Source organism: Ptiloglossa arizonensis, chromosome 7 (assembly GCF_051014685.1).
Source record: "Ptiloglossa arizonensis isolate GNS036 chromosome 7, iyPtiAriz1_principal, whole genome shotgun sequence".
Lineage (NCBI taxonomy): Eukaryota > Metazoa > Arthropoda > Insecta > Hymenoptera > Colletidae > Ptiloglossa > Ptiloglossa arizonensis.
In genome coordinates, this window is record NC_135054.1 from 5,832,237 (window position 1) to 5,858,771 (window position 26,535).

The window sequence follows — 26,535 nt, forward strand, 5'->3', positions numbered from 1 at the left end:
TTGTACTGTTGTAAGTATTGAGTTTGAACGAATATAAAAAAATAAACTACCACTCGTTAGTTCCTCGGCAAGGGTGCCTCTTCCAGAATATTGGTGGGTATACAACGTGGAAATGTTTAAATCACCATATCCGATCGAAAAACGTGAAATAGGGATGTATCGAAGAGAAGTCGAAAAATGATTATTGTAATGTATTATGAAAGTAGATCAGTTGTTGAAGAAAAAAAATTGTTCAAGAAGGCTATTGAAATTTCACGGATCTCCATTATCAGTTGTGTACACGTTTACAGAACGTGTTCTCGTTCACCTTTATCTTCGCCCTTCGAAGAGCTATATTTACCTTTCGGATCAAGCAGCAAAAGAGGCTCTCGGAGTCGCGACGAAAAAGCGATTCGCTTTAGATCAAAGGCAGTGTATTTCCAAAGGGAACCACTCGCGATAATTCTATTTCGTTGCTCATATATGTTGCTTTAACGCACTAACTACCAAGGCAATCACGTTCTATAGAATTTGTGTATACAGTTTCTGGTAAATCAACTGGACGAAAAGGTAACAATCGTTGTCACGAGAGTACGTGTCTTAAATTCTAAATAATAATTTTATACATACTTATATATAATAATGATCAACACTGAAATAATAATTTATCGTTCCAGGAGTTTTATCATCATCGTACAACTTATGTTTGTAATTAACTCTTTTAGATCTGACGGTACGTAGATATGTATAAGTAGATACGTAATGTTTAAAAGTTAATAACTTTGTAATCTTTGCCAAAATATTCTACACCGTGCATTCACAATTTATCCAAAACTATTTAAGAAGATATACTTTATTTCTAAGTAATTGTCTTATATGCGTGTTATTAGGTTTATGTACATGTTTACGAATATTGTATTCTAAAGAGGGTTGACATTACACGGTTAAAAAATAGAAAATGTTTAAATTGATTACAATGTTAACATTATCAGGTACAAAATGTAAGAAACCGTTATCATCGTTGTTAAAAAATAAAATTGTCTAAAATCTAAATTCGAAAAAGTTATTGTTGATAACTGTTAATAAATGTTGCGCAAATTGTTAGCTCGTTTCGTTCTACTTACTTTATTTATTTACCTAACGGTTTTAATGCAGAAAGATCAATTTCAATTTCCTTTACACTATTCTTCATAGATTTTTTCTCGTTCAAATTGTTTCATCTTTCTCAAACGAATGATGCACAAAAGTTTATTATACTAAACAAGTATTATAAAATATGATAAAAGTATCATAAAATTATTGGAGTATCGGTAGCTCAATATCTTGAGTACCTTTTCACACTAAAGAAATAATTCGAGTCCTTACCATTGAACCAAACTTCAATCGAATATGAAATTGATGTCACCAATAATCGTAAAAAGTATCAAATTATCGCTAGAATTATATCCATCGGACACTCGAACCTCGTTCTTCGCGAAAGTTACATCGAGGATATCACCATTGAGACGATTCATAATTTAACAAAATGTTCGCATACAAAAGATTCTTTAAAAACTCGACTAACGGCAAACTTGCGAGAATAAAGTTAATTCGATCCCCCAAAAAACGTCGACCATTCTCGACATCCTGAGAGCCTCGAATAACCGATCTAACGAAGTACCGAGGCCAACCTAAGAAGAGCGCATCACCCTCGACAAAGGCACCCTTGTTCTTCTACGTCTTTTTACCTCTTTTCACGCCTTCGAAAAGGTCCTGGGAGCAGCTAAAAAAGGCCCGACAGAAAGAGGAATCCGCCGTCGTTCCTGGAAGGGTATCGATTTACTCTGAGGCTTCGACTTTATCGCTTCTTGTGTCGATGAACCTGCACCGCGCCAGCGTTCTTCGATAAAAACGGTAAACGCGGAGGTGAAAGTGCGCCGACAATCCATCGTATTACCTCACGTATCGAAAAGACGTAGTTTTTTCTTCCTTCCTTCCTTCCAAGGAATGGAAGAGTAGCTCGAAGGAAGTCGATTCAACGCGAGAAGAGGGGAAAACTTCGATCCGCCCTGTTTCAACCGCTTTTTCCCTCCAGTACCGGTGTCCGCAGGGATTCGTAAGAAAAGTTACGTACTTCGAGGTGATTCTCGACACAGAATTCTCCGTGGACCGAGAGACCCTCTCTGAGAGCGGTGCGTACTCCGTTTGGGTTTTCATCCTCTTTCGGTAGCGTAACCGTCGCCTCGTCGTTACGGGATCAACCGCTTTCCCTAACTTCCAAGGCAGATTCAAATGTTTCTCAAAATCCTTAAAGCGATACAATCTATGGAAGTATATTTAGTATAGTAACGTGGCGTAGTTCGATCGATAGAAAATTGTCGCTGTGCACGATACGATAATTTAAGGATCGTTAAGAATCCCTTGGGCGACCTAAACGTTTTATAAATGGTTTCTCTTTGATAAGAGGTTTGGAAAATGAAGGTATAAAATGAGCTCTGTATTCGGTTAAAATAGACGAGCATCGATGGAAGTATCTTTAGACGCAAACTTGTGGATGTAATGTATATTTTTGTTATTATCGTGTATTTTTAACAGAGTGCAACGAAGAATCTACGGCGTTACATTGACAGAAGTGACTGGGATGTTTGAGTAAACGAGTGACAAAGTGTTTTCAAGAGGATGTATTCATAGGGAGTGTAACGAATCCAGTACATTTTCATTTGTATTATATTTCATCGTTAATTTCGTGATAATCGTTTCAAAATATAATTTCATTTACTGTTTCACCGTCTAAGTGATTTTGTTTTCTATAAACGACGAACCCAGCTGGAATCGAAACAAGGAAAAATTTTTGTAAAATACAATTTTCGGATGCCTTTTTGTTACGATTGACAAAGACATCTCCAAATTAAACGAAAATGTTAAAATTTGCGATAAAACGTTGTCTCGACGAAGTAACTATCATTTCAATATTAATCACAAATTTAATTTTAATCGTTATCTGTTGATCGAAAAGTTTGAAGATTCATATTTGTTAAGACCTTGTCCCAAGTTTTCAGACGCAGATTACTTCTGTAAATGTTTCCTCACACGTTCGTACTTATCTCGTATCAAGATGCGTATCCTTCGAGCATTGTCCTTTGAGCAATCGTTAAATTCGTGAAAAATGAGACGCTTTGGAAAGTTTGTCGAACGATAAAGAAATAGGCCGTATCGGTCAAAGTGTTCGAAAGGAGGATTCCACTGAATCCAGAATATAACGCCAGTTGAGACATGAAACTTTATTGCCTCCCATTTCTTCCCTCGCTCTTTTCCTTCTACCATTGGAGGAAGAGAGAGAGACACGCTACTTTACCCTAAAGTATCCCTCTGAGTCTGAACACACAGCCATTTGCACGTGTCTACGATCGTTCTGGGGAAGCGTCCATCTGGTCGCGAGGCACATACCTCTACTTTATAGATGATTCAACTTTAACGGAGAAGTAATATTTCGACGTAGTTTGATCAGCACAACTTTTCACCTCCAATTTCAACACCGCTTCGATGATTCATTTCTCGGAATCCTTTACCGTGCCTTAATGTTCACGAGTTTTATATACAAAAATATTACATTGAATTTTGGAAAAGTAAAATGTGTTCCCCATTGTGGCGTACCGATAATTTAGATTTATTATCCTTCGTTGGTATTTCTTCGTTTTGTATTTCTCAGACTGAGCGTACAGAATATTATAATTTACGCGCAAATATCATGAATGGAGAATAAATATTTTAAATATCTGTAAAAAAAGGAAGTAATACACTAAGCAATGTGTAAATAATACGGTTGAAAATGTTTTAGAAAGTGGAATAAGATTAACGCGAGTCTGATCGAAGATTCTATTTTTTATCGATGAGTCGTTCTTATTAATATCAAAAGGGGATTATCGAATTGAATAATGTTACGTTTGTACCTGCCACAACCTAACTCTGTGTGAGTCACTCTTAAACAGAAATAAATATAGTATTCAGAAAATTTTATTTTTTGTTCACAGTAGATTCATTTTCGATTTTTAAAATCGAAAGCAAATACAACAATAAAATACTTAGTTCTTCGTATATTTTTGGTTTAAGTATTTTCGAATACGTCTAAAAAAAGTATATCACTTTTCAATGTAGTTATCACAAAGCAATAACATATGTAAACGTAAATGCAAACTTTTCTTGTAACGCAAATATCCAAATTGAAAGTAATTAATTTTGCAGTGGTAGAAGCTTTCATATTTTGAAAAAGAAAACTGGGGAAAATAAATTTTTAATTTCGGAGATAAATGTTTACTATTGTATTTTATCCAATTTGGATTTAAATGTACATTTTTGACTTTACATTGTTTACTTACTTTTAGTATCTTCTCTTTCCAAAGTAAAAATTCGTACAGTCTTTAATGTTCAGTTTTTGATATTATCTTTGCTCTGGAGAGTCAAACAAATATTTCTTTTTTTTAGATGGCAACTAAATATCAATCGAAGAATCTTCCATAAAATTTTATTTTCGAATTACATTTTTTCAAGGGCTGTAAACTCATGAACTTTTATAGCTACTTTTCGAGCTTTATAATGCACTTGCACATGAATACATAAATTTAAAATTCTTTTGTAATCTGCCTTCATTTTTGCATTTTCACCACTATTGCCAATCTTCTCTTCTCTTTCGCGTTTTCCATCTTTTAACTTGTACGATCTTATTTTACAAGAATGTCGTAGATATCGGGCTTTAATAGACCGTCGCCCAACGCTTTTCTTTCATGTTCGTGTTCGTCAGCGTTACTTTCCAACTAAGTCTTACTTTCCAAGAATTTCCCCGTAGTAAAGGAAAATAATTATGCTGAAACTTATAACCTATCATTTCAGAAGAGTCGTTTGACTCGTTTACGTTATCTGCGCGTTCTATTATACATTCATCGGGTTTAATGGATTTGCATGCTCGCGGCTCAATAAAGTTTTCAGTGTTCCCACCGAGCATTGTACCGAACGATTATCAATTATTTCGTATTCGTTTCAAAACTCTCTCAGTGAACAAATAATTTGGTAATAAGTTCGTTCGTTTGCCATTTTGGGGAGTATTATCTCGAAACGTTGATTATACAATAGTAGCTGCGTTGGATAAATGTCGACAATGATAAAGTACAACGATAGTTTCACCGAACTGCCGTACATTGCCATTTCTGCGGCAATGAACTGAATCAGTCTGGCCTATGACTTAATGAACTGTTCGACGAATCTTACCGAGGAAAGTAGTAGGTACACTTGGTCATAAGAACGAACATTCGATACTTCTGTTTCAAGGCTGCAATGTGTAGAGAATTTTTCCAACTTTCCATGAAACGTCTACTGATGTTTCAACTTATCGTTCATTAAACCTGCATTGCTTCAGATTTTATGCAGCGTTGTACGTCATCCAACATACAACATGGTATACGAGTTCCAATCGGGGTCGCTTTAAATTTGATATTTCATTTCAATCGTACGTGACAAATTGAATATTTTTAAACAACGATAAGAAGAATAATAAATTGGTTACACGCGTCCTTGGGTAACGTGACTCAATTTCTCGGAAAAGAATTAGGCTACGTGGCTGTGTTTACTCTCGTGTGTCGATGAGAACCGTGACTTTTTTGAGAACGAAGTGGAACGACAAAGGTGATCGGTGTTGATGAAATAGCAACGTTGATTAAAAAAGCTCCAAAATATACGACACGACGTGGTATATCGATATTTTCAATATTTTAAGTACTTTACAGTAGTTCATTTCGTCGCATTAAAGAAACGGCGAAGTATTAAATCAACGACAAATTACGGAGAATTATAATTAAAGAAATGTGTTTATAAATTTGCACATTGCCTTCGTCGTGAGTTACCTGATGTCCACGCGCCGGCAGTAGTATAAGTCCCTAACTTTTAACATATTTTACACATTTTTTCAGTAATTAGTAATTCAAGCCCAATTTCGACGTTCTTAATTGTAGTTTTATTTTTACGCTTAGAATAACTCCTTAAAGTTTCGGACATTCATCGCGTTGGATCTTCTGTAGAAAAGTTTCTTTTTTTAATTCGAGTTAAAGAGAATTGTCATTAAATCTACTCCACCTCCTGTATTGCGTTTCTTTGGAAACAACATTGTTCCTTTCGAAGATGACTCACAACCAGGGTCAAAATGCAAAATACACATACCTGAGATGATTCCTCTAATGAATTTATTCTCATTAAATCTCTAATGAATTTTAGATTTCTCATTCTCATCCTCTAATGAATTTAGAAGAAATTGTTTCGTCCGGAGTATCTTTTTATTCCCATTAAATATTAATTTTTTATTCCCATTTACATCCCATAATATTATTTCAAATATAAAACGATCAACGACAGAAAAGTGTTCCGTTATCCAAATATTCCCCTAACCGAAAAGTCTTTGTTAACCTTAGAGTGGTGTATGTCAAATTGACTCCTACCACTAGTAGCGATGCACGTCAGATTGACTCCTTATCACTACAATAGTAGTGACTTGACGTCAAATTGACTTCGTATCGATAGAGGTGACTTAAAGTCAAATTAATTTCGTATCGATAGACCTGACTTGAAGTCAAATTGACTCCGTATCGATAGAGCTGACTTGAAGTCAAATTGACTCCGTATCGATAGAGCTGACTTAAAGTCAAATTGACTCCGTATCGATAGAGCTGACTTGAATTCAAATTGACTTCGTATCGATAGAGGTGACTTAAAGTCAAATTGACTCCGTATCGATAGAGGTGACTTGAAGTCAAATTGACTCCGTATCGATAGAGGTGACTTCAAGTTAAATTGACTCCGTATCGATAGAGCTGACTCGAAGTAAAATTGTCTCCGTATCGATAAATGGTGATTCAACGTTTTGAAAAATCTATTAAAATGTACTGTTTCATTATTGTTAAGTCTATCGGAATAAAAAACATTATCGTAATTCTATTCACGAGAAATACATTTCGTTTATGAAATACTATAAATACAATGAAATTATCCAGAGAATAAGAAACAGTAGCGTCGACAAGTAGAATATACCTTCACCTAGGTATACACCAAATTGACGTGTCGCTACTAACGACACGGAGTCAATTCAACGCCAAGTCACCATTAATGTTACGTAGTCAATTTGACGTCACGTCACCACCAACGCTATGAAAATAGTGGTCACCGTTTGAAACCTAATGCGAATAATGACGGTTTCGCCCTAATGAAATGTCACAGCACACCGTGCACGACCAGCTGTTTCGCTCGAATTCCAACGAATTTGGCTAATGTCGTCTTAAATAAATTCCCTCCACCCCCTCTGGCCCCCTCCGCCATGTCAATTGTATGCTTGTTTCCTTCGTCGTTCTCAGTCGTGTTTCGTGTTTTCTCCGTTCACTCCGCTCGACAATAGCCTCGCGTTCTCGGAGGCGAGAAGGCTGTCTCTATAAAATCGTAGCATGGGGTGGACAACCCCGACGGGGCGCCCGCTTCATGGGTTCTATCTGTGGGGGCTTTAGTTGTTGGAACCGTGGCGGCGGTAAGCTAATATTACGGTGCCCCGCGGCGAACTGGAAAATTTCATTGAAACTTCCATTATTCATTCGCGAACCGCTTCAACCCCGGTTGTCCGTCTGTCCGTTCGTACCTTTCCTGGCGGTAAATTCAATTCGAATTACAAGGGCACGAATTAGCCTCCCGCCCTCCGAGCGTCAGGGTTTCTCGATTTGCCCGCCTTTTCGTCGACTCGGAATCGCGCAATTAGCGAACGTTTTGATTTCGAATCCTCGGGAATTTCATCGTTGCGTTTCACGATGAAATTGCTTCTCTTCCTCCATCGTTGACTTTTCTTCCTCCGATCTTCGTGAAAAGTTCTGATAATCTCGCGCATTTCGTTCGATCGGAGCCAGATTCCAATTAGAGACGCGCAAGAACGATGTTTCTCTTTCGAAACTCGTTCAAGGGAGTTTCCTTCCTTCTCGAGAAATTTTCGTTGATAAATCGTCTTCTTAATGATGAATAAATGTTCGCTGTTTCTCTGTATTTATTTGTTTCGAGAGATACGGTTAACGATTCGGTACGCTTCAACGATCCAATTTCAGTTATCTCTCCTCGGGATGGATACTAACAACGAAACGAGTTTCCATCGTGTTCGTCGATATAATGTTTCGATGAAATTCCTACTCGGGAAATATGTAGTTAGAAAATAATGTGCAATTTCGTGCGTTCGGGTTAAGTCTCACGGACAACCGAGCAAAATAAAGGCTCTTCCATTATTACTGATCTGTTCCCTTTTCAAACGACGATCAAAGTCGCAACCACTACGGAGTTCGTTAGCAATTGTACAAATACTTGTAATGGTTTGACATACTTTCTTTAACTCTTGCCTGATATATGCGAGTAAACAGCGAGGTTGTTCTTCGGGTAGTTTCTTTTTTTCTCGAGCATATTGCAAGCATTCCATAGTGAAATAAATTCTGTTTGTAGTACGTTACGTGTAATTGTGTAATAACGTACAGTGGCTCGTGAAGGTATTCGTCCGCCATATTACATGTATAAGGAAATTACCCTAACTTGTAAGCTTGATTTTATCTATCTAAGTTTGATGTATATCCACATATATATTCAAAAAGCGGTGCAATTTTTCTGGCCACTGCTATATGCACAAAGCTTCTTTTACGTTCCTGTATCAACGAACACGTGATAAATTTCGTTTTTATTTTCATTTGTAGTAACAATCGATGAAAAGTATTTTTTTCCCAAAGAATCTTTACTAGACTGAAAGCGTAAAAAATCGTTCGTTGTATTTTCACGATGAAATAAAAATCGTCTGTTTTATCTTTGTAACGAGAATTTCGTACAAATTGTAAAAGTTTATCGTATTATGTACCATTTCTCTCGTTCCCTTCGATATTTTCGTATTTCTGTTTTGTGTCCAACGAATGGGTAACGAAAATACGCGTTGTTTGATCGAACAATCGTTTGCGGAGGAAAAGCGAGGGAAGGTCGTTGGTAATAGATGGGCAGAGTTCTCGATTTGCCGGTACACATCCGGAAATACATTTTCGTTCCTCTCGTTTAAGGGCCGTGGCAAAACGTCGCCCCCTACGAAATGTCGCGAAAGCAATTTTCTCGACAGAAGCGAGTGCGCTGCGAATTGCCACACGTTCGATCTTGCTTTTCCTTTCATCGTTTCTTGTCGACTTCGTCTGATCGATGGTCACGTGTAACTGGGCCCATTATTCGTTTTGGTTCGTGATGAAACGTCATTCTAGTTTCATAAAGAAACGTTCAACCAGTTGTAACGTTCGACGGCACAGAACTCGCTGTGTATCGACCGACTCCCCATCCGTGAAATAAATTGGTTTTCGGTTAAAATATTAATTTCAATGTTTGCAGACTGGGACGCGCGGACATTGTGGCACGAAAATTGAAGTGCTCGTTGCGAAAGAGCAAACAGTCCCGATCGGGGCTGCTGGAGTCGAAACTTTCGCGCGATTCGAATGTTGTATTTTTTAATCGAATATCATTTTCCCTTCCAAAACAATGCATATATTATGTATATTCCTTTAAAAGATGCATTTAGCGACGTAAAATCGCCCGTTTCGTTTCATTTCTTTAAATGTAATGAATTCATGGTACTCGATCTAACAATGATATTCTTCTTAATATCCTAACGATGTGGTGTAACTCGAAAAAAATTTACTCAGGGTTTTCATGCTTTTAGTGTGTTTAAATTAATAAAATTAGATGAATTAATTTTATTTATCATTTTTGAAATGTTGCGTAATAGATTGTTCAATAAGTTTTGTCGTGCGATAAGAAAGGAGCTATTAGGTTCGTCGTTTTATTTTATTAAAGATGGTACTACTGTCTGATGAACACGTGTGAAGTTTCATGTTGATCTGTAGACTCGTTCGTATATTTACAGTTGTTCAAAATTGAAGTGTCGTAGTATTTTTTTACAATGGAGGAAACGACCAAACTTATTGAACAATCTAGTATTATTACATTATTTCGAATATGGTTTCACAGATTGATATTTCTTAATATTGAAAGTGGAAGAAATCCAAAAATAATTTTAATATTCAACTCTTGTAATATTCCATTATTAAAATCAATTACTTTAATCCCTCCCGATGTGTTTAATTACGCTTACTTGCACGTTATTTCCAGAATATGTTAACCCAATTGTTCTTTTCCTTAACTGGTCTTGAATTAAGTTCCAACATTTCCACTTTTGTTTCAAATTTTTGCCATTAGATGACTACCATTAACTTCTTTTTAATACTAAATTTGATATCTATTCTCCTCATCTTGAAGATTGTTAAACTTCCTTGCAATATTGCATTTTGTACCAATAATTTTATTTCTCATCTTAGCTTCAGTTACGCATGCTGTAGAATTATTGTTACCTGAAATCACCGTTTATATAATAGGATGTTATATAAATAGGATGAGTATTTATTACTTTTGTGTTTAGACAGTGTAAAGCAGTGGCTTTTATATTCTGTGAAAGATGCTCCTCTAAACAAATTGATAGGTTTAAAATAGTACAAGGAAATATTCTCTTACAATTGTAAAACTCTGATGAACAATGTTAATAGAAATGGATACTTCGGTAATCTATATATTTCTACGTTACAAACTCTTTCGATATTTATAGGGGAAATTTTCCAGAAACTCCCCCCCCCCCCCAAAAAAAGAAAACACCAACATAAAGAGAATTTCTTATGAAAATTTCAGATTTAAATAATCATGAAGACGTTCGCGATCCTATGAAAGTATTATTATTACTCTACACTAGGTATAGTCGTTTGAAGAATTATCGAGTTCCAAATTAAAACACTGAATATCCAAAAAAAAAAACAATTAATATTACAATCCGTGTCCAGTGGAATATCGTTTCATTTATTTTTTCGAGTAGAAATAAAAATTGTATTTCGTAGCGAATGACAGGTATTCTTTCTCATTTTGTACCCTGAATAACCCGAGATGTTGCAATCCAATCCAAGATTAATTCTGTGTAAATCCAGCGTCAAATATTTGACCATAACGAACGCTTCACACAGAGAGTTCATGGCGCAATTTAATCGCGCAATAAGTATTTCTAACCGAGTACGACGAAGCGAATTCACTGTATGTAATTCCACCGTAAGTATCTATATTTATCAACGCGAAAAATATTTTCAGATTGCACTCATGCACGTGGGTGAATCTGATTCAGATCGCGTCTCGGTTTTCCCCTGTACAGTGATTAATCGAGCAGGACGCCTGCCTCGATTCTTTTATAAGTGTTACTCAATGTAGCGCGTACGTGAAATTTCGTGCTAAGTGATCTGGAACACGTGGTCGTAGGAAAGTAGATTTCTAATATGGTCTCGCTACGAATATTTTCAGTTTGAAATTTAGCCAGACGAAGCGCTGTTCAACCGGTTCGAGAAACGATCCGTCAATGTTAATAAATTATAGAAGTGTTTGTAGATAAATTGTGAAATGGTAAACAAGTCGAGTGCAGTCTTGAATAAACGCGTATACTTTTATTACATTTCAAATCTCTGCTTTGGGATTGTCTTCAGATTTCTAGGAACGATAGTAGGGGACGAAAAATAACAGTACAGTCGTAATGGTTGAATTGGATTTAAATAAAAAGCGATAATGATCGTATTAATAAAGGATGTATAATACTTGAACTCGTGTAATTTAAAACAAAGAAACACTTTTGGTTTTTATTTTATACTGTTCTGTTATAATAAATAAATGGTAAAATGGTCACGTACCATCGACAGATACAAATTACTTGAAATAAACTTTTTCATATTTATGTACAATAAATTATGAGAGCGAGGAACGGGACGAAAATTTACAATTATTGTGCGTTTCTTATTTCATTGTAGTAACTTTCGGATTAGTAATTGTTTTTCTTTAATAATTTATTGTTTATATATTTATTTTAGGTTTCTATCAAATAATATTGTACTATCGAGTAATCTTGTGACTCGAAGAATGGAATCAAAAACGTACTACTATTGATAATAAATTGGCTGAGTTTACTAAGAGTATATCAATTAATTGTAACGATTATTAATTCTTATCACAAAAATTATTACATTGCTTAAAATTTAATAGGATTAGAACACACGATCTTGTCTTTGAACCGGAGACGGGGATAAAAGACGAAGTATTGTTAATGTTTATATATACAGTAGAATCTTCATTATTCAAACATCGTTTAACCGTGTTAACGTTAGATCGTGTAACGTTCGATCGTGCAAACAATGTTTTGTTTACAAATTTGTGCGAAAAGCTGATAATATTGACATACACTTGCAAATACTGTATACAAAGCATTGATTATGAAAGAATGTAATCGTTTGGTGAATAGTGCATCGGGTGATGTTGAAAACAGTATCTTTAAAGAGGAATGGAATAAGTTACTGTCAGAAACAGAGGTGAACGAACAAAGTAACAATGACGAAATGTAGATGATGGATGAAATGCTCACAGCTTTACAAAACATATCAAGCATCAGAAGATATAAGAGAAAATGATGTAAGGGAATGATTGGGAAATAATGAGCCCAATTGGACGAGCGTCGACAAAATTGTAAAAAAAATTAACGAAAGCTATGACTGGAATAAAGAGGATAGTAAGGAACCAATATAGAAAGAAGAAAATTATTCTCATAATATTCTTAAACATTCGAAATGATACGCAGTTTTAGGAATAGCTTTCAAGTAGAGTATAATTCCACCGACGTAGTAACGTGAAGAAGAATGTGTCAATTGACAGGTCAGAAGATCGAGAAATCAAAATGAATAAATGTTGAAGAAAAATTTTTTTTCAAATTTTTCATATGCTATTTTGTAACTTTTGTATATATATTAGTATCATTTACCGAAAAAGACCTAAAATCGAGGTCGAAATGTGCGTAGGCGAAGGTTGGACGAAATAGGGTAGTTCAATGAAAAAGGGTACTCAATGATATACTCGTTGTAACCAATTCCACCTTCTCTTTAGCAATAGAAATGTTTTCTACCTAAAGTGCAAACATATTGGAAATAAGTAAACGCAACAAACTACATATAGTACATTGGACGCGTAATGAAAGATTATTTATAAAAGGTTAAGACAACGACTTCGTATGATGATTTTTTCATATTCCAAAAGAGATTTTTGTGAGTGTTGAGGTGAGAACGAAGAGACATATTACTGCAAGTTTCTAATGTTACTAACACCAAAATGTAACTAACGAACGAGATATAATAAGAAAAAGAAGTATTACGTGTACGGTTTTAATATTGCGGACAAATGAATCGTGTATAATGTTCAAGTACATTGTAATTCATACAAGCATATTAATACAAATAATATGCGTACACAATTACGTTATTCTTTCTTCATATTCCAAAAGAGATTTTTGTGAGTATTGAGGTGAGAACGAAGAGACATATTACTGCAAGTTTCTAATGTTACTAACACCAAAATGTAACTAACGAACGAGATATAATAAGAAAAAGAAGTATTACGTGTACAGTTTTAATATTGCGTACAAATAAATCGTGTATAATGTTCAAGTACATTGTAATTCGTATAACCATATTAATACAAATAATATGCGTACACAATTACGTTATTCTTTCTCTGTAATGTAATATTTCTTTTATTTTTTGAATTGATATGTTTATCCAGTTACCGAGAATGAAAAGAAAAGTAGATTTGAATAGCCACCGATATAATGGTCACTACGAAGAAATTTTCTCGGCATTTGTATTTTACTCTTAGACGCTGCGTGTTTCTAACAAACTACGGTGTCACGTAACGAAAATCGGTATGCGAGCATAATGATTCATTAAAAGGCAATTCAATCCGAGCCGTTGGAAAATTACATAGAGGCGAGCGCCAACCGATCCTGAGATCTTGCAAAACTTTTACAATTAGCAATGCAGACGCACTACTAATTACAGAGAGTTTTCGCCCTTTTTCGTAATGCATCGAACTACCTGATAGACATCCACTTTATGTATTCTTAACACGCATTAGGTAATAACACGAAATGATTGATGCGCCGCGTACTCGTGAGCAGAGCTACGTGTCGATGGTCCTCTAATTTGGACGCTTTTAAATTCAAAGGTCAAAATGGCGAAGTTCTTCCCAAGAAATTTGTACGCTGAGCGTTCGTTTCTGATTCTAATCGGCACGCATCGTTCAGCGAAAGGAGGGGAAACATAAATTGTTTCACTTAATAGAGCATTAGTATTTCTGTCACACGACGACAGAAGAAGAATGAAATTTCTATCGACATTACTGTTACGTACATACTATAGGTCCTAGTTTTAAACGACTCTGTATAGTTACGCGAATACAAAAAACTGAAGCAAAGAGCACGTGAACGCTGCTAAAAGTCAAAATCTGGGGTTAAAATGTTATTGTTGAAACCTAACTTTAAATGTGTTTATAAATTGAAAGAATGTAATAATTAGAATTGGAATAGGATAGATAATAAGAATAGTGTCTTTGTTACGTTTATCGTGTTCGTAAATATGATTATGTTTCTCCCTTGTTCGTGAAATTATCTTGGCTGAACACAAAGCAGTCATAGATTCAAAATCATACACTCTCGTTTATCATTGTATCCGTGCAAGCTTGTTCGTATCAATCTCTGACACTTCTCTGTTAATGCTTATTCCATTTGCTATCGATCATACGTATCTATCCAAATCCATCATACAAACGGTTGGAACAAAGGATCTTTCAGTTCGTTTAAACGAGATACAGACTAGAGAGTTGTATTAAAAGTGTAAAATGGAGATACGAAGGTAAGCAGTGTTGGTTCGAAAATGAGATAAGACGAAGAATACATCTGTACTTCACGTTCGGCCAAGACGATTTTACAAACAAGAGAAATGTGGTCATATTTACGAACAATCGTATAAATAACGAAGATGTAAGTTACGATCGTGTCGGATGCAAGGGATAAGAACCGTATACTCTACTGCAATAATTAAATAGGGTAATTGCAAGGGACTGGGAGAGAAGGAGTTTTTGTTTAAGGGAAAGAGGGTGACGCGAGACACGTAGAATACGTAGACGAGTATAAGTGTTGCAACAAAGGTTAACGATATGGTGCTCAAAAGTTCAGGTCTCGGGGAGAAGGATAAGGTTTTCAATGAAAGAGATTGGGGGAAGTTTCTCTGTGAAGTATGGTGAGCCAACAACGACGAGAGAAGACATTCGATCGCGTCAGTCTTGCAAATTGCTTCTGGACGTGTTGAGTTACGTTCCTTGACGCAAGGTATCTTCAAACGGTTCGAATCTTATCGCTACCTGTACCACTGTGCTGAAACTTGCACGAATTAAAATATAGGTACATATGTTAATGCACATATGTGTACCCGTGAATTGCAGTCATGGAATAGAAATCTCTACATAATAGAACTAGACACTTTTGAAATAATTTTATTTGAAATACTACTTTAGGTAATATATTATTCGATTAAAAAGTCATTCCATTATTGAAATACAATTCTGTTATATTATTTTATAAAATAACAATTGTGTATTTGAAATAACTCTGATTAATAATAAATGATGATTTAGAGAAAATAAGACGAATAACAGGAAATAAATAACTCATTGTCTATCATTCGTATTTGTACAATAACATCAAATATAGGGCGTGGTAATGATTCATATACATCACCTTGCAGAGAATGACCAACAGGTTCGAGTAGAACTAATTTCTAGCATACTCTGTAGCGATAAGTAGTTGCATTGTTTTAGACAAAAATTTTTATTTGCAATATTTCAATAAGCGAATAAATATTCATTAGTTGTGAAAACGACAATACTGTCATTTCAACGTTTTAAATAATAAAATACTTGTATCTTGAAATAATGTGTGTTTTAAATAATGAAATACGTGTTACTTCAAATACCCATTGTTCCAAATTATTTGACATTTCGGTTACCTCTAAAAGAAACGTTACGGGAAATAATGGGCAAAAATGTTATTTCAAATGGTTATTCCTTATTTTCGTTTGAAATCAAATTGGTCCAGGTCTGCTTTACGGTAAATTAACACCAAAGACCGAAAACGAAACGTGTAACAGCCACGCCATTGCCATCGACGAACCGTGCACTTTCTTCAACCCTTTTTGCCGTTCCCGGCTTCTTGTCGTTCTTGTCGCAATATTTGCATTGTTCAAGTGTACTTTCGAGTTTAGGAGGACCACCTTCTCGTTCCTTTCCCGTTCCACCGAACCGTTATGGGACGAGTCGGTGCGCGAGCCCTCGTAAATCCATTTATTTATTTATTTATGTGCTACGGGAGTTCGGACCGGATGGCCGTGGGGACGCGGAGGCTTATGGCGGGGCATGCATCGAACCGGGATTCTCTTGGGACCGAGCTACGGGATGGGGGGATCGCAAAAGTCACGGAGAACGGCATGGTTGTATCCTATAGGCTGAAGTAAATTCTCCAAAGGCAACGTGGGTTGAAACGAAAACGCTGTTGTGCCACTTAGACGGAAAAAGAACGTCCCCCCTTTCTCTCTCTGTCTATTATTTCTGGCAGTGGGACTCGCGTTTCGTATCTGATTCCTTTTGCGCTTTTACACCGTGAATATTTAACGAGTTGTATTCCTTCGATGGTCAATACGATTGATTTTATGTCACTTGAAATTCTCTACGAAACATTTTATTTAAATATACACCGACACACTTGGCAGAATTGGACGGTGTGTCGCAGAGAAGCAAAGCCCTCCGATTAGTGACACGCGAATCGTCAGTGTCAGGCTGTCAATCTTCGCGTCACTGTGAGATACCGTCTAGTTCTGACAAGTTTTGCGCAGGACAATTACAAAGTAATTGTTTATGCACAAATTGTGCGTGGAGGGATGAGAATTTACAATAATGAAAGTGAAATCCTCTTCCTGATCGGCTGAGAAAATCTTAAAATCACTTTACCACGAGTTGGAAACTCGTTTCATTTTGAGGATAGAAAAGAACGTTTAAGGCAGAAACGTCAAGAACATTTTACAATCATTTTTTTTTTCTTTCTTTAAATATATTACAACATTTTCCTATTTATCTTCTTCTGATAAAAAGATTTACAGTTCGGTAACTAGGGAGCAGTTACCAAGAAAAATATTGTTTCAATGTAGATGCAACAGTTCAATTACAGAAATAAACACTTATTTTAAAAAAAGAATAATATAAACAGATTGAAACGTAAAAAATTTCAGATCGTTTATTTCGTATAATTGTTATTGAGACGTAAAATTTGTTGAGATGTAGTTTCTGTAATCGGACAGAAAGCTTACAAACTAAAATTAACGTAACATAGTATTTGAATCTATTTCTGTAGAAATTCATTTTCTTTGTTTTGGAGAAGTTCTATTATTCGGTCAAGGTTTTTTACATCAGATTTGAAGAAAAACAGGTATACGTTTAAACAGAACATATTACAGGCCTTATTTGGTCCATGTAGCTCGTAGTTACTGTTCTTTTCCATATATCTGAATTGCGAATCATTTACAAGTTTATATTAATTATCAGTGTTCACAATGTTGAACCTGTATGTCCCAAATACAATTAACGAGTTCTGTTTCGTTTCTTTGAAATTTACATATTACGATGAAGATGTATATTCTGGATAAGATAAGATTTCTCGTTGGGATGATACATGTATTTCTATGATATTTGGATGATACGAATGAATTCGAAAATATTGTAATATTATATATTGTAGAAAGAAAGTATTCCTGCGAGGCAGCGGGGTTTGAAACGAAAATTGTGTTGAACTGTCTAGTCAAGAAGTTTCTTCTTCCGTTATCGTTTCCGACAGCTCAGCCTTCGTATTTCGCTCAACCGAACCTTTTACGTTCTGAATGTTTAACGAGAGAGTTTGCATAAGTTACGCGACGTTTGCAAGTATTTCAAAACGTCAGAACTTTTACAACGTTCATGCGAAGAATATTAAACAACATAATTTTAATAAATGCGAGAAAATTTACATTGTATTTTTATTAATCCTTGTACACCGTTCGGGTGAATTTGACTCGAAATCGAATTTTGCCATTAAATAAATTTTTAACAAAGTATTCGATTTACATGAATTTTATCGACTTTCATCAGCATTACTTGAAGGGTATATTAAGCAAGGAAAAATGCATTTAGAGTTTTATACGAGAAATATTGTTTTGTACGAGATATCTATATTTGTTACTCTGGTATTATTCGGTCGTTAGATTGACTCAAACTTATTTTTGATAAGGTGCATTACTTATTTAATTTCTCAGGAAATTTGTAATAACTAATTATATTTTCATCGTAAATGTGCGATTATACTCCTAAATAGAATGCACATAATAATAAATAACTTCCTACTAGTCCAGACCAAAAATGAGAAATTATAACACATAATTCTGCTAAAGGTCCTGTAGATGCATTGGATCAATTAATAGTAACATATGTACTTATGTACATTTGTCGTTGTCGTATAAATCATTGGCTAATGACTTGGTTTTATGATAAGCTTGTATTAGCTCTTCGCGCATATATTTTATGGACGAAGATAAATCCGAGTTGGAATAATGCAAAATTATACAAATGCCGGGTATTGATATCAAAGCCAAGATTTGGTAAACCTTACATTCGTAGTAGTACCGTTCTACTAAAAATCAATTTTCGTCGAAAATAGTACAAAACATACAGGAAAGTAATCCATTATACCTACATTGTTAGTAACTGTAAGACCAAAAGTAAGTATATACGACAGAAAGGTAAGTTGTACAATTTGATATGTAAATACATACAAGTATATATCATATATGGAAAAAATATTCGGTAATTGTTTGTAAAAAATGTGTAAAGAGATTTTAGTTTATATTTATTATAATCTTGTTCTAAATTATTACTTTGAAGTTACTTATAAAGTTCAAAATTACTTATGACCCTTTATATTAATAAAATAATTATTTATGCTTTGTATTAGCATGGATGGAAGCAAATTTATTTAAATGTTATGATATTTTTCCAATGCGGATAAATTTGACCCGAATAATTTCAGTGTAACAATTATTTCAACAGTGCACAAGAGTTAGAGACGACGCAACAGTTAACGAGTTAGTAACCGTGATAGTAAATTGATTATGGTTGCTTGTAGACTACGAGAATGTATACCATTGTATACGCTGATAAGTTGTACTCATTAATTCAATTGAACTGTTGAAAATTTATACAATTTTCGCTTCGCAATAAGAATGATCTTTTAGATATTAAATAGTACATTCGATTGAAGTTAACCATTACTGTTTGCCAAATATTTACGTAAAGATTGAAAATATCAGTTTCATTTAATTCCTATTAATAGGTATTAATGATTGTGTATACGAGTATGTAAATAATGTTTCATATTTCTAAATGTTTCATTTACAATTCGACGTTGTTTTCATGGATTACAATGTTGCAAAATGTATAATCAAGTATTTATTAAAAAGTCTTACCAATATTCAATGAAAAAGATACGTGTGATATGGATAAAAATATTTAATTCTTAATTGATCAAGGCTACCAATAAAATACACAAATATAATTTTAAAAATGATTTTTGTATTTCACTATGACTCGTTTAATCAGTTCGGAACCATAATGAGTGAAAAAATAGCTGCAATCGGAATGTTTCAGTATTGCAGAGCGAATAAAGAATTTAAATCACTTACCCAATTAGTCATTGTTTGCCTACGTTCTAAAAGACGTTGTTGAAGCTTCGGCCCAGGTCCAGAAAGAAAAGCCCTCACCAGACTCCTGGTCTTCTCTAAATGGGATGGAGCGACTACCTCAACCTGGGCCAAGTACTTCTGCATGGTTAATTCCAAATTCGGTACCGGAAGAGTCGGCAGGATTTCTTCCTTCTGCAAATCGAAAGGAAGGAAATGGATGATTATTGGAGAAGAATCGATCATTATGTTAATACGTGGGACAGGAAACCGAGCGAAAGGGACGATCGATTTATCCGCTTAAAATGGTTCATGCTGTGATTTGTAACGTTGTTTAAAGGTTAATTGTTGCCGAACTGACATTTACAAATATAAGTCGGTTATTTCTGTATGATAAACGTGCGAACCCCGGTTGGGAAGCTTGAAATATTTAAACAGACTTGACACGAAAACCGTGTCTCTGTGAATTATAGGTCAGGTGATAGATATAATTAGATCGAAGCCGATTTTCCTTAATCTGTTATGGTATAACGGAATTACGTATTTAAAGTTTCAATAAAAGGTCAAATTTTCTAATTTGCCAAGTTGAGAGTTGCACAAAATACAAAGTAATTGTGATATTTTCTTTCGATAAAATCTATTTTATTAATATTTGTTAATTCTTTATATGGTACAACGTTCTTAGCGAAAGGGGCAAAAGAATGTCATTGAAAGAAAGTTTTATTAAATAAATTTGCATCGAGTAACTAAGAAGAGAGTAATAATTCCTTATTTTCGACTTTTCTTAATTTGAAGAATTTTCGTGCGACATAATATACTTTTACAACGCTCAAAATTCCTTATATCTCGTAAGGAAGGTCAAACAGAACATACGTTTAAATGAACTTGCTTTATTGTTTTCAAACCGTGTTGTATCAATCGCTTATACTTGTCCAAAAAGATGACGTTTCTAATTGAATGTCTTCTCCAGAACTTAATTTTCCATGTATGAGAACATAATCTTTGAATAAAACTAAATATGTACTTCAATGTAGTATATGTATTGCGATGCAATAGATTAATTCAGGTAGAAATCATAATACACAGACTGATTAAATATTTGTCAAACGGTCTGTCAAAGACACAATACGTCGGTTTTGTTTGCTCAAGCGAAACTGATTGATCGTGTCTATGTATTTTATATCGTGACTCTACAAATTTTGCTAGAAATCGACATTTCAATTTCTTGCGTAGACAACACTTTTTTCACGTAGTAAGAAATAGTATCACGTTGTAGTTTGAGCCGATGTTTACGCCAAACTCATAAATTAAGTTTTAATTCTACTCGAAATAGATGGACCATATATTCGGTGAAGACAGAAGGGAAAATGATATCGAAGACTGGAATAAAAATCGATGCGTTGTATGCGGTGAAAACAACGCGAAGTGTTGTCCACATTCGTTGGCTTCACGAGCTATTATTATGGGAAGAACGAAACCATAAATAACACAATAATAATAGTAGTAATGATAAAAATAATCTTTTACTGTCTTGCTCGCAATATCTGGCAAGACACGTACCGCGTGTTTCAGAAAAGAGAATTCGTCGCGCAGATCCACGAGTATAATATTCTTTCGAAGATGGCCAATGTCGAGAGATTTTTCAAAAGTAATCGTCTCTCTCGGAACGAACGAAATACAAGTGACGGTTCGCGCATCGACGATCAAACACGGTTCGCTCGGAGGTTGCGAACGAGAACAGAAATCGATGAAGTCATCGACGCGAAGTTTAACAAGTCCTGGGGTGCAAGCATACGCAGAACGTCCTAACGTGGCATTCGTTGGCCTTTACGATGTCACGGCGATTGTAAAATAAAGAATCAATTGAGAAACGAAGCGTGTCTATGGGAGTAAGAGCCCTTAAGGCCGGTACGGTTGGTTGATCAGAATCCCCTTTTGCCGGTCTAACAAGACCAACTCTGTGAACCTGAACACGCCTCGACCCTTCTTTCTTCGTTGCGAGTGTTTCCGGCGCGTGTAACGGACAAGGACAGACACGGGGAGAGATTCGCCGCTTGGTAATGGTCTCTCCTCTCTTCTCGCTACGCTTGTTCGCGTATTTAGATTCATTAATTGCGTGGTCCTGGCTGTGCTACAACCGTGCTCAAGGCCGATAAACAACGCCGCGGAATCGACACGCGTCGCCTGACTCGTGACCAACAACAAGGAAGCAGGATGCTCGACGATTTATGTGCGACTACTGTGCACCGAGTGACACGCTTTCTACGCGTTCTTCTTACCATCGACGAACACTCGTGAAACACGTAATGGTAGAATCCATGGAACGACGTTTCAACGAAACGACTGAGCGTACAGCAGCTACGAAAAGTATTCGTATGTTATATTTTGAGGAGATTCTTACCTGTAGGACTGATTTTAACGAAAGTGTGCGCGTAGAGCATAATAGCGCTTATATAGAGAAATTTTTTTGACTACAGGAAATTTCTTTAAGAAGGTGAAATCAAGGATTCGAAGATTTTAGTGTTTCTTTTTTTCGTTTTTTTAATGCAACTTTTCCTGGGACTTTCTTCAAACGGAATTATAGAGCACCGAGAGCTTGACATTTTTCATGTAAAAAGTTTTGTCCTGTTTCGCACTGTTACGAAGTTCTATTTGAAAAATCAAGAAATTGCAACAGAAATTTTCTTACAAAAAATGTTCAGTTTTTTTCGAGAGCTTTATCGTTCGATTGTGGGTAAAGTCTCTTAAAAAATTGTATTAAAAAATGAAGAAATGTTGAGTTTTCCAGTCTTGATTTTATTTTCTCGAGAACATTTTTGTCGATAAAAACATTGTCGTCATATGCGGCTCGGTATACTTTACATGCGCGCAAACTTTTATTAAAATCAGACTCGTAGGTTAGAGAAATTTCCTTATAGTTATGAATACTTTTTTGATTCTATGTACGTGACTTTTTCGTTACTTTTTAGATTAAAAATTTCTATGATTATTGCAACACTTGGAGCCACACGTGCACAAAGTTGATTTCTAAATAGGAAAATAAAAAATTGTAATTAAAACGTGAAAACTTTGGAGTTGTCTTTTGGCTCTCGACAACGTTTGACGTCTAGTAAACCCGTATTAGTGTATGTCTCTAGCGGAACATTGGAACGGATGTCCTAAATTATAATAACCAAGTTTCTGTATAGCGTACTTAGATATTTCGCACTGCAGAGTGAGTGGGAATCATCACACGCTTCAATCGTGTAATTTTAAAATAATGGAAGACCAATATAAGAGTAATAAAGATTAATTACCAGTTCTAAAGAAGCTAATTTTGTTATTAGTGTTAGATTAATGGAAATAAATTGCATAAACAGACTCGTGTATTTTAACTCATCTTCTGCATAAACACAATTGTGGAACCTACAATAGCAGAAATTATAAATATTTATTTGAAAGAAATGATGGGAGTAGAAAAATAATATAGAAATTAGTAAAGAAATTACAAAAGAAATTAGTAAATACAATAGTATCGGAGATAGGTAAGGTATGAATTTTACGAATTAAAAAATATGTAAATAATAATAATAATATGCGTATAATTATTACTTATAAACGCTGTACTTAGTGATGTTTGGAAACGAAGAAATATTAAAAATAAATGGATAAAGTCACTAGAGAACAATAATTATCTAAATATACGGATGAGGAATATGTAGAAAAAATAATCGATAGGATATATTTTTATTTTCGCGGTTCGGTGCTTTTTGGAGATTCTGCACTTATGAAAAACCAGGAATGTAGAATGACATTCTTTAACGTTTACGAATTTCACTTGTTCAAATGTATACAGATTGTGTACAGTTCAGAAGTCCCACGAATAGTTCCCTATACATGTTTTAGAAAATATCAATTAATTTGCGTTTACGAATAGGCGTTAATACTGTCCTATCGGGTTTGTAAATCTAATTCGTCCTCCTTTTAATCGGTAATCGAAAAGAGTAAATATAGAAACTACAAATTCGAACCGAATACCCGACTCGCTATTTATTAATCGCGTTCTTCGTGTCGTACAACGGCGTATCTCGAATATCTATAATCTTGAATATCTTAGTCTCATTCGTCGTGTCCAGTGACGGCTGGTGTATCAAGATCTCGATAGAAATAAAGGCTGTTAAAAAAATTAGATCGCAGTATACAATTATACGTAACGAGGGATCGTTACGTTGAATCGATCGTTCATACTTATGCTTCTTCTTTCCTTTGTTTTCGATATTTCAACATTACGCCTAAGTGGCGCGAAATCTGTTAAAATGTTAACACGTGAAGTACAAGTAAGATAAAGCAGATCGTCGATTAAATGCGAATCGTTTATTTCTTTCGCGAGTGGCCAGCCGAAATACACGAAGAATCAAGGAATCGGTACATATAGTATTCGATGCACGAAACGAATCTAGAGAATGCTCGTAACGAGTTCGATTATCCTGGTTGCCGTGAGTCAGTTTTGTCCCGAAGGCAGCCCCTTCGTGTTGTAGAGCAGCCCGTTCGTTTCGTACGAGTTTCCACGTAACGGGTGTCTAGATTCCCAGGAGGTTTTCTACCCCCTTTTCAAGGCTCATTGCTATGCACCGCTCGAAACTCTGCTAACGACCTTTGCACGCCGGGACCCCGAACTTCCACCCGGCGTTTCGATCCAAAACAGCTTATCAAGCCACGCGATTGCGTGGATTTGAAATATTCGATCCTCGGGCCTGGATTCTCATCGATTTACCCCTACCAGGAGGAATTTAAGAGTTCACCGTTTAATACAACCTGAATTCCTTTTTCTTTTTTTTTTAAATAGGATGTAAGGTATGCGTTACGTGACTTTCCGCAGTGTCTCTATACACAGTCTTGCTTATAACATCGAAAACGTTTCCGTATAAGGACGAAAATAGCTTCATCCAATGTATTTTAAGTTCAAGCTACATTTCTTTTCTCACGAAAACGAGAGAAGTTCTTTGCAACTGTCTCGGTACAGAGATAAATATTGTACAAATTAACGCATCGAGGCGTGAGCTACGAGATGATTTGTTGTTTACTATTTTTTTTCCCGCGAAGGAACATCGATTTTTATTCTTGTTTCAAACGCTCGTCAACAACTACGAACCAACTCGTATTTCGCGATTACATTGGATCGTTGCATATTTTTTTTTCGAACGTTGAATCGCAATGACTCCTATCTTCTACGTGAATAAATATTTTGGAAAGTTTCTTTCATTATACCTAATTAAAAACTATTTCTTTTATCTTGTGCTTCAAGGCAGAATTATATGCGGTAATTTCCCCTTCCAAGTAAGAAAATTGAAAGTATCGGTTACCTGGAGAAAGATATACCGAGAGTGAACAAGATCTAACAACAACGAGCGAGTATATACGCTTGACAGTTGAAACGTTAAAGTTATTTTCACCAGAGTATTATTTTACCTATTTTTAATTCTTACGAGACAAAGCAACAATCAGCTACGCTTGAATTATCTGCGTTCGCTGATTAAAATTTTACATTATTCATATTTTTCATTAGATTTTTATGAAAGCATTGTCAATGGATTGGTGAAGTTCTCACGGCGAAAATGAGTCCAATTGTAGGTTTCTCAAAAGTGATACAAAAATGTATAATTAGAAACGGTTCAAACAAAGTCGTGTTCGGAATCTTTCTCATCGGAAAAACCTTAACAATCTATTGGTAATACTTGTATGCGGATTAATGAAAGATATACGAATTTTAATCCGCATTAATAATCTGCATTAAGATCGTTCACATCGTATAAACATAAATAGCGAGGAAAGTGATTTGTTTACTTGACTTTTTTACAATTATGCTTCTTCGAGGGTGCAAAATTCCATCGATCAAATCGATTGGAAATTTTCATCGGATAAGGATCGATCTGTAACAAAATTTCACGCATTTCATACTGAATATATTTTTTTATACAAACAAATGATACAAAATATTCAAATTAATCTACCACAGTACGCGATCGAATGAGCATGGACTCGTATTAACGCTGGCCTGTTACCAAACTGTTAGATATTGAAACAACAATTTCACGATCGTGGAATGAAATTCATTATAAAACTAACCTCGACTCGAGGCTCTGCGTAACGATAGAAAAAAGAAATCTGATTTGGATCGAGTTACAACCGGGATTGTACGACACTTTTCAATTATTTTTCTGTATTAAACTCGCCACTCGAAATCACGTTCATATTTGATAAAACACTTCGCGTTGAAACGTCGCGTCCGACAACGGCATCGATTTTCCTATCTTAATTAAAACGTTTCGACCGTAAAGTTGGTGGGGGTGGCGTTCATTGCGTAATTACTTAATTGTTCGAAAAAACTTGCATCTGACAGTTATTAACGTGAGTGTACGAACAAGTTGCACGCGCGACGGAGACAATATGCTATAAATTCTCGACGAAACGAGAACGCCTGAATGGCTTCGATCAAACACCCTCGTTTGACCGTTTCGATAATAATCAATCGGATGTGCCTTCCATTCGAACGCACTGAATTCGAAATAATTACCCTTCCAGATTCGCTGTCCTGCAATTTCTCTCATTTTCCAATCCCCCCTCCCTTTAACGTCGTCTCGCGTTGTGACGACGAGCGTCGCGTAAACGTGATCACACGTTTCCTGCACGAGGCTGCTCGTTAATTACGAAAACACGATGCGTCGTTGTTTCGACGAAAAGTTCGATAAGTAACATGCGAACGTCAATTAATTTCCACAGTGTTCGGATAATTGGTCGGTAGGCACGTTTATCTTTCTTTTTCGCGCGATACGCAGACGCGTAATTTCGTATGCTCGAA

General features: G+C 35.5%; 1 protein-coding gene across 2 annotated transcripts in view; it reads right to left on the reverse strand.

The window, feature by feature from the left end:
• Positions 1-26,535, reverse strand: part of Chat (Choline acetyltransferase) — a 114,540-nt gene that overhangs the window by 56,416 nt on the left and 31,589 nt on the right. For both annotated transcript variants that reach the window (XM_076315522.1, XM_076315521.1), the window contains exon 2: positions 19,701-19,892. In XM_076315522.1, the coding sequence (XP_076171637.1) occupies positions 19,701-19,844 (144 nt within the window). In that variant the 5' untranslated portion in view covers positions 19,845-19,892. The remainder of the gene's footprint in view (positions 1-19,700; positions 19,893-26,535) is intronic.